This window comes from Seriola dumerili, unplaced genomic scaffold, assembly GCF_002260705.1.
Source record: "Seriola dumerili isolate Sdu_G_001 unplaced genomic scaffold, Sdu_1.0 BDQW01000153.1, whole genome shotgun sequence".
NCBI lineage: Eukaryota > Metazoa > Chordata > Actinopteri > Carangiformes > Carangidae > Seriola > Seriola dumerili.
This window is the reverse complement of record NW_019174408.1, coordinates 954,579-968,178: the sequence shown is the minus strand read 5'-3', so window position 1 is coordinate 968,178 and position 13,600 is coordinate 954,579. Positions and strand designations below refer to the sequence as shown.

At 45.9% G+C, this 13,600-nt stretch overlaps 1 protein-coding gene across 1 annotated transcript in view; it reads left to right on the top strand.

The window, feature by feature from the left end:
- Nucleotides 1–13,301, top strand: part of brip1 (BRCA1 interacting protein C-terminal helicase 1) — a 37,901-nt gene extending 24,600 nt beyond the window's left edge. The window contains exons 14-19 of the mRNA XM_022751365.1: nt 2,253–2,412; nt 2,644–2,765; nt 10,093–10,205; nt 10,279–10,361; nt 10,517–10,825; nt 12,432–13,301. Coding sequence (XP_022607086.1) covers nt 2,253–2,412; nt 2,644–2,765; nt 10,093–10,205; nt 10,279–10,361; nt 10,517–10,825; nt 12,432–13,216 — 1,572 coding nt within the window. The 3' untranslated portion in view covers nt 13,217–13,301. The remainder of the gene's footprint in view (nt 1–2,252; nt 2,413–2,643; nt 2,766–10,092; nt 10,206–10,278; nt 10,362–10,516; nt 10,826–12,431) is intronic.
- Nucleotides 13,302–13,600: the final 299 nt, after the last annotated feature.

Sequence of the window (13,600 nt, the reverse complement as noted above, 5' to 3'; positions counted from 1 at the left end):
TGGTCTTTAATAATCCCAGATTTTTCTTTATGACTGCATTTGTCGAACGTGTTCAGTCCTCACTCGATTCACCTCAGCTTTAAAAAAGGTTTTTCCTCTTATTAAATGATAAATATACATGTAGTAACATTTTCTGCCAGTGATTAACAACATTAGATACCTCTAGTACTGTCGATTAAGGTTCTTCAGACAAGATTAGAGACACAACCCGTGGTTCTGTCTTTACTGACTCTGCGTCAGTTTTATCTGTGAGAGCACTTTTCCTCAGTGCTCTTCTCCTCGTGGAATCGGCTCCTCTCCAAGTGCAGCCTGGCAGATAATGGCTGTTTTGTTTAGTGGTAGATCTGCCTTAAGTACATAACATGAATTATTCATCTCCTGCTCAAGATTGCACTGAAAAGCAATTGCAGGACAAACAGTTTGCTGAATTCGAGGGGGTCCTTGTCGATGTAACACTGCATATTTAGTGAATGTGCTATGTTTTATTGATGCAAGTGTCCTGGCCCCACTTGCTTTAGGACGCACCAACCTGATTAAATCTTTCCCATGCTTCATTTCACCACTATGATGCCATCACACTGGCATGCAAGAAACTATCAACACTCTCTTACTGTCTCGTCTCCTCGTCTGACTTTGCTGTTTCTGTTCAGCTTTGACCGGTGTTTTGAGAAACACTTGAGCTGTTGGCTTTTCGTGCAGGTGAGACAAGGTACCAGTGAATATTCCCGACCTTCCTGCCATTTATTTTATGGCCCCATCTGCATCTGGTTCAGACTTTACAGCTTGACACTGTTACCCCGTTGAGAAGTTTTCTGTTGACTACAAGAAGAACTTCTACTTGACCCTTCTAACACATTTCCAAGCCAGTGAAGCTGCTCTTTGATTTCGAGGCCATGCTTATTCAAGGATATAATCTGCACAGCACAGACATGAGTGGGGCTATGTTAGAATGAGGGCTTTTAGATCAATGTGCCTCCCCTGAGAGCCACTGACTTTTTGTACTAACAATAGCACAGCAACAGTGATTTTATTACAGAGGGGGTTTAAACACATCAGCTCTCTAAGTGCAAGTAAAGAACAGAAATCCGTGCTGTTTGAGGACACAGGAGCAAACATGGTTGGCTAAATGCTTCCTGCAAGCTTTTTGTTTCAGACTTGTAAAAGTGTCTGTAATGTGTTACAGTGCCACGTCTTACAGTTGCCTACTTGACCTACAGTGTTGCGTGACAGGAAGTACAGTCCAGGACCAGGAGGATTTGCACCGTTGAATACTTTTTGGTCTTTCACACTCTGCGATTCAACACATTTAATTTGAAATTAAAATGGTGGATGCTACATTACAGTACCAACTCTCAGCTTTAATGTGAGTGGTGGAAGATATAGTCCTTTTTTAACACATCCCATCCAAAGTTTGTAGATTCAAAAGCAATTCCTTTTGTAGTCAATGACTGCCTGAAGTCTTTGACCCATAGCAAACGCTCTGTATCTTCCCCGGTGATGCTCTCCCAGGTCTTTCCCTGCAGCCACTCTCAGTTCTTGCGTGTTGTGGAGTCTCTGCCTTTTACTCCGCTCTTCAGAAAGTGGAATGCAGCTCAATTGGGTTGAGATCAGGTGACTGACTCAGCCAGTCAAAAACATTCCACCTCTTCACCCTGAAAAGCTCTTTGGCTGCTTTGGCCGTATGTTTAGGGTCGATGTCCTGCTGAATGATGAAATGTCGCCCAATGAGGTTTGATGGTTTGATGCGTTTGGCTGAATCTGAGCACAGTATGCTCCAGTAGACCTCTACATTCATCCTGCTGCTTCCAACAGCAGTGAAATCGTCAATAAATGCCGGTGTGACACTTCCACTGGCAGCCCACCAAACCATAACAGAACCAGCGCCATGTTTGACAGATGAGGTGGTGGCGTTCAATCATGACCTGTTCCTTCTTCTTTCTTGATACTTCCATCATTCGGTAGAGGTTTAGTCCAAATAACTTCCTGGTTTCTCTTTGTCTGGTTTTGTCAGCTGAAACCTGGCCTTTCTGGTTTTGGGTCTTACCAAGCGCCAAGGTGATCGGTACTAAAACGTCATGGCAATCCATCTGTTGAGACATTTCACTAAAGTACAAAAGATGTCAAGCTCATTGTAGAGCTAGATGAACAGTGGGAGGATAACCTCAGTCAGTCAGTCTGCTTTCTCAACCACAGTTTCAAAAGCGAGGAAAGCATCTGCATTTACAACATGAAACCTCTTGTGATTTGATCAGATGCTGGACAAGCTGCGGGATCGATGGATCAACACTGGTCTGTGGGAGAAGCTGGAACAACAGAAGACCGTGATCACAGAGCCCCGCGGTGGTGGCAAGGGGGATTTTGACGAACTGCTTCAGACTTATTACGACGCCATCAAATACTGCGAGGAAAGAGGTAAGACCGGTAAACAACATCTCTGATTTTAGGACCAAGCTACTGGTTCTGCTGAAATGCGTCAATTTGATCGTCTAGTGGTCACATGAGTCTAATAAATTAACTGATTTGTAACTAGAAATGTAAGTGGTGTTACTGCATCTGAACTAACTGCCCCAAAGCCGACATCATCTTGTTCTGATTTCTGCTGTGTTACTCGTCATTCACTGCGTCGTGATTCCTTCGTTGTAGACGGTGCGCTGCTGATTGCTGTGTGCAGGGGAAAAGTGAGTGAAGGACTAGACTTCACAGATGACAACGCCAGGGCAGTGGTCACCATTGGAATTCCCTTCCCAAACATCAAAGACCTCCAGGTAAGTAGAATAAACAGGTACGCAACTGCTAAGATTCGAAGGCATGGAACATTTGCTTCTGGGTTGAGAGGAAACAGTTTGATTTTGCAGAAAAAATCAATTATTATTATTGGCTTCTCTGTGCGCAGCCGCCTAGCTAGAGTCTACCTGAATGTGAGGCGTTTAGGGAACATTGTTAAATTGTAACCTCTACCAATGCTCTGCTAATGAGGCGTTTAGGGAACATAGTTTATTTGTAGTAACTGCCGATAGCCTGCATGTGAGGCATTGAGGGAACATCGTTACTTTATATTGTGGTATCTACCAATGGTCTGCTTGTGAGGCGTTTAGGGAACGTTCTTCTTCATCTTAATCCTCAGCATTTCTTCTCCTTCTTGTTTATGACTGTTGAAATTTTAAATTGAAGTAATTTGCAAAATCAAAGCCAAAACAGGAAGTGGTTCCTGTTGGAAAAGGAGAGTTACCTAATGCATCATTTACTGTCCCAGATCAGTTGTGTTTGGCATCTTAACCAGTGGAACTCACCAGCTGCTCTAAGGGCTTCGCATTATCTCCCCCTCTGTTTACGTTGGTTAAAGAACATTTAATCTTTAAGAACAAACAAACACATCAGCAGAAGTTGGTAAAGAAACCACAGCATCTCCCTGTTAGCAGATAAAAGATATTACTGGGAAAATAACATCGTCACCAAAGTCATAATTTCACAGCTGCATGTCGTAATAGTGCCTGTAAGATGTCCATTACTTCATTGATTTTGACCCAGTTCCAACATTTTGGATACCGTGAAGACAAATAATATAACTCACAGACATCGACACACACATACACACACACACACACACACACACACACACACACACACACACACACACACACACACCAAATAAGAGCATCCCTTTTTGGTGATCCGTGAAAAAAAATCCCAAAGCGATGTTGCTGCGTCTGCTCCGTCCTTAGCAGATAAAGTTGACCTTTAAGTTTGAGTCTTCCCTCCCCTCCTCCGCCTCCCACCTCTCTTCCCCTTTACTCCTCCACATCCTCCTGTCAGAGCACGATGAAGCTTTCACTAACCTGTTCTGTCAGTGTCAGTGTAGCCAAAGCTGTCAGCTTCACCTCTGTCAGCTTCCAGGGCATTGCTTCTTCTGTTTTACCCCATTTATTTTTTTAATTTCCTGGTTTGTGTGAGCGCTGCTGTTCAGGTACAGGTGGATGGTCGTGTTAGAGTTCCTGCCGTGTTTGGTTTCACCGTGAGAGATAAAAAGAGCTCTTCTATTAAAAGCCGATAAACAAAGAGAGCGACAGGGGGAGGGATGAGGAAGCCAAAGCTAGTTATGGCCGAGGTGGAGCTGACCAAGCATGAAGACGCACATTATGTGCTCAAATCAACAGCCGTTGTTTATTTGCTTGGAGTTCATCTCCACCCACATCTTGTCATAATTGTGACTGCTATAGGATCAGGTGGGTGAGGGTGATGTAGGTGACGGCTGACACTTTAACTTATACCTGAACCAAAGTAAATCTGTGTCACTGGAGGATGAAACGATATTAACCCTGAATATCCTGATTTATTTTCATCTAAACCCAAAGTTTCTTTATAGAACTCTTTAGAAATCTTTAACAACATCTTCTAATACTGTGGACATTTCACCAACTATGATTTTAATTAGTTTTTGTACAAAATAAGTTTCCTGTTGGTACTTAAATGTAGATACAGTTGGTAAAAACTCATTTATTAATTTATAAAATGTATTAATTGGTCAGTGATTTTGGAGAAAGACTGTTGATATTTGAGCTCAACAACAAAACAAACCGTAGTGCTCCTTCACCACTTACTTTTAAAGTGAAATTTCCTTATTGGCTGTTTCTGCTGGTTTTAATCCCCTGGTCTGTTTGTTGTGGAGAGGAGGACACCTCTGTAGATAATACAGCTGCAGGTAAAAACCTCTTCAACACCTGGATCTTAAGTTACCAGAGACACAAGCCGAGCAAACGTTAGCGACAGCTCGGCTCAGACCTCTCCGACACGTTTTGTGTTTGTCCATTAAAAACTTCTTTATTCCGTGTTTCTACCGGTTTAATCCTCCCACAGTTACCGTTTACTCTGGCCTGGTGTGTTGGATTTGATTAGTTTTGAGTTTATGTTGTTGAGTTCAACGTACTCAGATCTTTTAACATCTGAGATTCTAGTCGGCGTTTTCTTGATTTTCCTTTTTTCTTCTTCTTAATCCTCAGTGTTTCTTTTCCTCCTCTCCAGTTGTCTCCTGCTCTTCCTCTCCTTATCTCCTCTTACAGTGGCTGAGGCGGTCTCGGCCCCAGAGAAGCCCCGGGGGCCTGTAAAGTTCTTTGAGCTAACCCCATTACACCACTGAGAGAATGGGGACACTGATACTAATGGCTGTCAAAGCCATGCGGCTAGCCCTCGTAGCATGTCAGACTAGCACAGATGCTGCTGCAGCACTCTGTCAGAGAGATATCAGGCTCTTCAAGGACACGCGCACGCTCACATGCGCACGCTCACACGCGCACGCTCACATGCACACGCTCAGACACTGGCACATGTAGTGGTCACTGCTGGATGGTCATGTGACGGTCAGTTACACAGGAAGAAGAATTCCCTCTTAGTTTCTGAGTAGTGATGCAGGAGGTCTTGGTGATCTGTACCAGGAAAGTGTTTCTGCTCCTGCAGCCTGCGGACCGACGCTGTCACGTCATTATGGAAACAGCTTGTTGCCGTCTGTTTTCTCATTCCTCCACAGTAAAACCTCGATGGAACTTCTTCAAATGTGGCACAAACGTTCGTTTGGTCTCGATGATGAACTGATTAGATTTTTGTGGTCAAGGGTCAAAGGTCAAGTCAGTTTTTATTTTATATAATGACGAATGACAACAGAAGTTTTCTCTGCACTTTAGCTGGTGACCTTCACTTGGTCGATAAAAGCATCTGCTAAATTAGTAAAATGTAAAAACTGTTTTTAAAGATGCACATGTAAATATTTAAACTTGTAAATATGCAAATGATAATTGTATAAACATAAAAATGTAAATAGTTAACTGAACATAAATAATAAAATGAATAATTAACCATATAAACACTGTAAATATATTATTAGTTATTATTATTAACAGCTTGAATTAACATCTAAACCTTTACACTGATGCTCCACTCTGCTCTTTTCCCTGTGGGTTGATGTTATGTTTCATAAAAGTGTAATCATTTCTTCAGACTTCAGTGGGAGGAGTCTAAATTTCAGGTGTTGCATTAGAGTTGCTTCTTATTTTAACAGTGTCGGTTTTATTTCTCTTTAAACACATTTTCACCTGCGTTAATTCTTCGTGTTAACGCCTCATCATATTTACACCATGTGTCTCGTGCTAACGGTTTCCACACGGACACACGTGCTCCAATGCGTGACGTGTTCTCACATGTTCACTCCCATGCAGCTGTGCTAACGTGTTCACATTCTCCTAACACGGCACACATGGACCCAGACACATTATCTCATTCAGTCTGTGCCACACTCACAGGGCGGCGCCCCACTGCGAGGACGGGAGGCGTAAACCCGGCTCCTTCTTATTTAAACTGGCCCAGCGCTGGAGATACCTGCGCGGCCCGCATTCCCAGACACGCATAACTCTTAACCGCCTCAGCCTGAACGGCGTTTTACTGGCCTGTTGTGTTATTGTGACCGAGATCAAAGTTTGAACTTGAAAAGTCCTCCTGCCAAAGGTGGTATTACGTTTACGTCGGAGTTTTTCCATCGGCATGTTTTACAGTGAGCAGTCGTGCCTTGCGTGAGTGAGTCCGACAATAAGTGGCTTTAACAGGCAATAAAAAGACACTTACAACTGATAAGGCATCTTTCCGAGTTTAATGACGGGCTCAGGAGCCTCATGCTGCTGCCCTTTATTGAAGCGTTTTAATTCTGAGGTCCGTCAGCATGTGAAGGGGATTCTGGAGGAATGCTGGAGAGTTCATGGAGATCATCAGGAAGACGGGATGATGGATGCTCCAGGCGCTCACTGGAGACACTGTACACATCATCCGCCACTGAAGGAATGCTGTAATAGCTGATCGCCACCTGCACCGTCCCCGTCAGCACCACGGGCTTCAGAGAAACATCGGAGTCGACCTTCCTCTTCGCTGATGCTGGTTCAGCCCTTTATTTACCAGGAAATTCATTTTTACCATCCGTCGCTCCGTCTCGTTCCCGTGGACACGATATCTCCGTAACGCCTCGACAGAACTTCTTCAAATGTGGCACAAACATTTGCCCTGGACTCAAGGATGCACTGATTAGAATTTGGTGGCTAAAGGTCAAAGGTCACGGTGACGTCACAAAACACTTTTTAGCCATTAGTCAAAACTTCACAAAGAAATTATGACGAGATTTCACACAAATGGTTCAAATTTTCTATGACTCTGGATAAACAGGGATGTGACCTGGAACGATCGGAGTGGAGGAGGGATGTGTAAATAATGTGAAACAACACACACACACACACACACACACACACACAAAATAAACAAATATTAAACAGCAGAAGCAAAATACATGTTTCTGCTTCTGCAGCAACTATTAAAGAATCAGTGTGTTTCTAATCCATGACCATGTTGGAAAGGAGTGTGATAGTCTCATGCCCTTGTGAGTGTGTATGCAGACACACACAAACACACACACACACACACACACACACACACACACACACACACACACACACACAGGGACACTGTCTTGAAGACGAGCCACTCAGCTGTCACCTCAGCCCCATGTGGCAGATGAGGCGCTCAGCAATCTCAGTGACAGACACAAGATGTCCCGGACTGCCAGGGGCGTGCACACTGACACTGATGCACACACACACACACACACACACACACACACACACACATGGCCTGTGTAAAATGTAGCTCGAACAGATTCGCTCAGCTGCGAATCATGGCTCCTGGTCAAATATATGTTTTTAGGGATGAACAGGTAGCGGTGGAGGACGAGGCCAAAGCAGGCGAGTGATCTCTTGACATTTTAACTAATCCCTTCTAGCTTGTGGTTTCTTGCACATTTGCGAGATTTGCTAGCAGCCAGAATTGGCTTTTTCACATATGCAACCTGTCAAGTCAGATTGGACGGTGACATGGTGCAGGCCGGGGACGTGGCGGCTCAAACGCTGAAACGGACTGTGATTGGATTTAGATGACACCGCTGACTTAAGGCTACTGGCCTTTCTGTCCCTGCTGTGGGTTTAGAAGTGGATTCTTTAACTGCTCCGGTGTCTCATGCGTTGGCAAACATCTCACCACGAATCCGGCAGCATTTACGAGAGCTGCCGTGACGTGGCGTCTCCACATTATACAAACCATAGGCCTGTTCCCGGGTCGGCGTTGAGGTGTTGCTCGGCTGTTTGCGGGCCGCTGCGTCGGTGAGGTGTGATTAGTCATCGTCCAAAGTTTGAGGCGACATTTAGGCTTTCCTGTGAGTCTGCTTGTTTGTTTACGTACACGGGTCCAGACGGGCCACAGCGGCATTGCGTGATGCGCGTGAGGGAACAGGCTGTACCTGCCACGGCCCCCGTGTTTGGTGGCTCAGGGCGAACACACGGTACCTGTCAAAAGCAGTTAGAGCGCCGTCCGGCAGCCCGCTCTGCATGGCATCCCGTCAGACGCCAGCTGAACTTTTCACTTGTCAATTCTGAAAGGTTAGCGCTAAAATCAGCAATGACGGATGCAAATGGATGGATGCTTTCCTGGCATTTTTGTGCAGGGATGCCTCATGTCGCATAGACCACCTGGTCTGCCCCCCCACCCCCACCTCCACTCTGTCATGGCCTCTCTTTAGCCCCTTTGTTCCCCCTTCAGAACACATCTAGGTAATACTTCACCACTTCAGGCCCTGAGTCCTATTTGTTTGGTGTGCCCTGGATCCCTCACCCGCTCCGTGTGCCCCTTCATATCCCATATTAATCCAATTAGTTCTCCATGCACGAAGCCCTCCCCCCGCATGTGATGCCACACAGCGCTGGAGGTTTTTCACAGACGCTTGTTTTGATGTTTTGTGGTCGGTAGCAACTTTTTTTGAAAATGTGTTTCCTGTCGTTTCTGAGCTTTTTGACTTTGGTTACAGGACAGAGGAAGTCGGACAGTTTCCTCCTTCTTCCTGATAGTGAATCATTCTTAAGCACGATGTAGTGAACATCCTGTTGTCTTTCATTTCCTTTCTTCACCTTCCTCACTTCCTTTCCTTGTCACTGATTGGCTCTTGTTTTCACTCTTCCCGCCTCTCGTTTACCTGATGGAGTTCACCTGGACAGTTCACGTGGAGCGGCAGTTTTTATTCCTCCGCCCGGCGACGGTCAGAGCAGCAGCCATTTTGTTTTCAGCTTGTCTCAGTGACACTTGATGTCTGATGTCACTTTGGCTCAAGGAAGAAACTGAACAGTCAAAGGTCAAAGGTCACTGTGACCTCACAAAACATTTGTTAGCCATTACTCAAGACCTCACACAGGTGGTTCATATTTTCTCGGGAAGTAGTCCGAGTGGAGGAGGGATACGACCACGAGGAGAGGAGGCGGTTGGAGTTGGTCAGAGTCGTTTTTTACACTTCACTTCTTATAATTTGTCTCTGGGAACTTTCTTCATCCTTGTTTCTTTAAGACGCACATAATGAGACGACTTTGGTTTGTTGTGTTGGATTTAATCTTTAATCTTTATTAGTGTCGTTCAGAAGCAGCAAGAACGTGTGTGTGTTTTCTCTCCTTCGTGTCTGAGACGATTATTTGAGAATAAACCTCTTTCCATCTGCGTCCCGACCCGATGATCCCGGTGTGGCTCCCTGATTTGAGCTGCTGTTCTCACGTTGTCTCTGAGCCTGATAGATGAACAGGAAACAGAAGGATGAGTTTATCATCAAATTACATTTGGTGCAAGAAAGAGCTGAATTTGATGATTTATTGTAATAATTTAAGAATGAATGAGTTTAAAAATGTTTAAAGCTCCAGTGTGAAGATTTCCTGCTTTTCTCTGTTTTATATCGTCGTAAATTAAATTAAATCAAATCTCTGTGTTTTGGAGCAACAGATGAAAGAAGCTGCTGGAGCTTCTGGTCCGGGAACTTGTGATGAGCATTTTTCAATATCTTTGACAAAATGAGTCGTCAGTTAATTATAATAATCAGAGCTTCATTGATCAGAACGATACTCATCAGTTCTATCTGTCGCAGACAAGAGTGAGAGTTTTTCTTTACATTTGCTTTGTTATTGATGCATAAAGAATCTGTTGTAAATGTTCCATAACTCTCTGAAATATCTTTGAACTTTGGCTCCGTGGTTTCAGGTGGAGCTGAAGATGAAGTACAACGACCAGCACTGCAGGTCCAGAGGTCTCCTCCCGGGCAACCGCTGGTACGAGATCCAGGCCTACAGAGCTCTGAACCAGGCGCTGGGGAGGTGAGTCTGAGTCGCTGAGGATTCACACCTGTGCTCTCACTCCGTACTTGAACCCTCACGCTCCACTCTACAGGTGTATCCGCCACAGGAACGACTGGGGGGCTCTGATTCTGGTGGACGACCGTTACAGGAACAACCCCAACAAGTACATCACAGGTAGGAGTCACTGCGCAGCCGCTCAGCACCAACACTAGATGGCAGTAGTTATCCACTAGAAGACCTGCAGCAGTGTCTGTCTCTGAGTGGTGTGTGTGTGTGTGTGTGTGTGTGTGTGTGTGTGTGTGTGTGTGTGTGTGTGTGTATGACCTCAGGTTTGTCTAAATGGGTTCGCCAGCTCGTCCAGCATCACGACACCTTCAACAACGCCATGCAGTCCCTGGTGGCGTTCACTCAGGTGCAGCAGAAAGCGGCGGCGGCGGCGGCTGCAGAACGCCAGACTCCCGACTCCACGGCCTCCTCTCCGAACGGTGACCTGCCTGTAACGGCGGAGGGACGGGGTCCGGCCTCGCACCCTCAGACACCTCCTGTCAAAGCGCCTGAACCCCAGCAGCACACGAGCCCCTCCCCCACCCGACGCGTTTCTCATCTGCACATGAAAACTGAACAAAATGGAAAAGCGGGTGAGAAAAACAGAGTTTCAGAGCTGCAAGGTTGAAATGTCTCGAGTGTTTTACAGTCCCCCAGAAACAGAGACTTTTATATTTTGGTTCCTGGAAACTGGTCTGCACCCATCAAACTACCAGAGCTTTTAATGTGAAGCTCTAGAAACATCAGTAACCTTGTGTTCCTGCGCTCTGTTGGAAAAACATTTGTGAAGGTTTTATATCAAAGAAAAACAGGATCTTTTCTTATATCAACAATTCAAAAAACCTGCATGTATCCTCTATGTGTTTCTATATATATTTACTGTATATGAGATCTGTAGCTCAGGTACGTTACCAAGGAAAGAAAAACAACTTCATTATGTCAGTTTTTGTTCAGTTTAATAATGAAGATAATAAAATGTCGTGTTCGTCTTTAGGAACTGACCCAGTGATGAATACAAAGCGTTTGATCCATTAGCTTCACTCTGCTGCTGCCGACTGAGTCAAATTCCTTTTTCTTTTTTTTTCCTCTTAATGACGAATTATAACATTTTTAAAACGCCGCAGCTTTTTTTAAAAAACGGCGGCGGCGGTCGGAAGGTGCGTGTTGTTTTTGTCCCGAGGATGACATCACCGCCAGAGGAAGATGTGGCGAGATGACGTGTTTGCACATCGTCTTGGTGAGCGCCCATTGTCTGCGGGGGTCACGACAAGGTTGAGCCGTTTGCTCAGTTGAATTCGGTGTGGTGGATAAGTGTGGTAGGACCCGCCCCTCCCCCCCTCCCTCATGGTTGGGGGTGGGAGCCATGGGATCAGTTGAGTGGCTTGCCTCATTACTGTAAGGTCTTTTGCATGCCTGAGTGGCGTTGGAGCGAGCTGATGAGCAGATGTTGGACTGTTGCTTTTAATTAAATCCCCTTGACCTTTGTTTGGGTTATATTGAGCGTAAGGCCGCATTTACAGAACGTTTACTCTGGTGTCTTTGTCAGTTTTATACGAGTTTAAGGTTCAGAAGTTTTCTCTGTAAACTCTCATCAGATCGCTGCCGTTTCATTGAGTCGCACGTGTCAGAGGGTTTTTGTTGTTTCAGCTTTGTTTAAATGTAAAGTTGTTAATGTTGATGATGTGGATTTGTGTTGTTACAGATGTCGTTGCTCATGAGCTAAGATGTTAGCGGCACATAGCTTTGCTCTGCCCACTCTGCCCTGGGGCGTTTGAGGGATGATGGTGCTGGACTCTGGACCTCAGGCCCAGTGTCCTTGTCCCTGATCGCACACACACACACACACACACACACACACACACACACACACACACACACACACACACACACACCCCAAAGCCCCCATCCCGTTCAGCCATTTTGTTTCAGTTCGTGGCACAAACGTTTGCTGGGACTCGAGGATGAACTGATTAGATTTTGGGAGTCAAAGGTCAAAGGTCACGGTGACCTCACAAAACACTTTTTTAGACATTATTGAAGACTCTGGTTAAACAGGAAGTGACCTGGAACTAGTCTGAGTGGCGGAGGGATACGACCGCGAGGAGGTGGTTCTAGTTTTTCCTTGTTTTTATTATGAATGTTTAAATAAATGAAAAGATTTTAATGTCAGAATCACTGAATTTTCTTTCCTTGATGCAGATTGGTTGAAGAGCAGCTCGCCAGCAGAGTCGCCCTCGCATCAGCAGAGACCGGCTCGGCCTCTCTACCACATCTTCACCTCCACCCCCGTCAGCAGCTGCTTCAAGAAGGCCGTCTTCAGAGGAAAGACACCCGCTGATGCAGGGAAGCACCTGGAAGAAGCTCCGACTCAGTCTGAGCGCCAGAAGAAGACGAACGCCGAGGCGCTCGCGTGTCTTCAAGACGGCGCCGCAGACACGTCCGGTGAAATCAAAGCGGAGCCACGCGACACGCCGTCTACGGTAACGACCCCTCCCATCTGCGAACAGGAAGAGAAACCAGACAAGGAGGAAGAGGAGGACCAGACTGTCTTTTATACTCCAGAACTTTTCGAGGGCGAAGAAGACGAAGAAGATGCAGGAGAGGAAGGTGGCAAAGGAAACGATGGAGACGAAGGGGACGAAGGGGACGAAGGAGACGAAGGAGACGAAGGAGACGAAGGAGACGAAGGAGGCCCAGAGACAGAGACAAAGTCAGAGTCACCTCCCAGGGCAGTTTTGGGGGCAGAGAGCTCTCCTCTGCTGTCAGAGGAACTCCTTATCTGCGAGCAGGCCCAGGGGCAAACCTCTGGCGATCAGGGACAGAGTGCTCTGTCAGTCAGGAAGGAGAGCGCAGAGCTGTCACAGGGACGTGAAGAAGAAACCTGCGGACAGAAGTCAGGTGAGGAGGCAGAGCAGGTGAACAAGCCGAGGAGGAAGGTGGTGAACAGGCTGTCGAGGTCCAGACACAAACCAACAGGTAACTAACAACCTGGACACGAGGAAACATGAAATAGAATAAACAACAACATGGCGGCTGATGTTTCTATAAACACGACTGTAAAATGTAAGATGCTGCTTTCCTTTCACATCTGTCTCCAAAACACTGTCACACTTCATCTCATAGCAGTTACACCTGCCTCAGGCAACTGCCCCCCCCACACACACACACACACATACCCACTGTCACCACATGACCCAGCCAGCCCCCGTCTCCAATCAGCTGCTCATGTGGCGTGACACGACGTTACATGAAGGTCGTTAAGGTCTGATCTCCGTTCACACCGAGGATCTTCATTTACTTCATCATCCTCAAACACGGACCTTTATTTTGTAGTAATTATGTGCTGTGAACTCAGGTGGGATGATGAG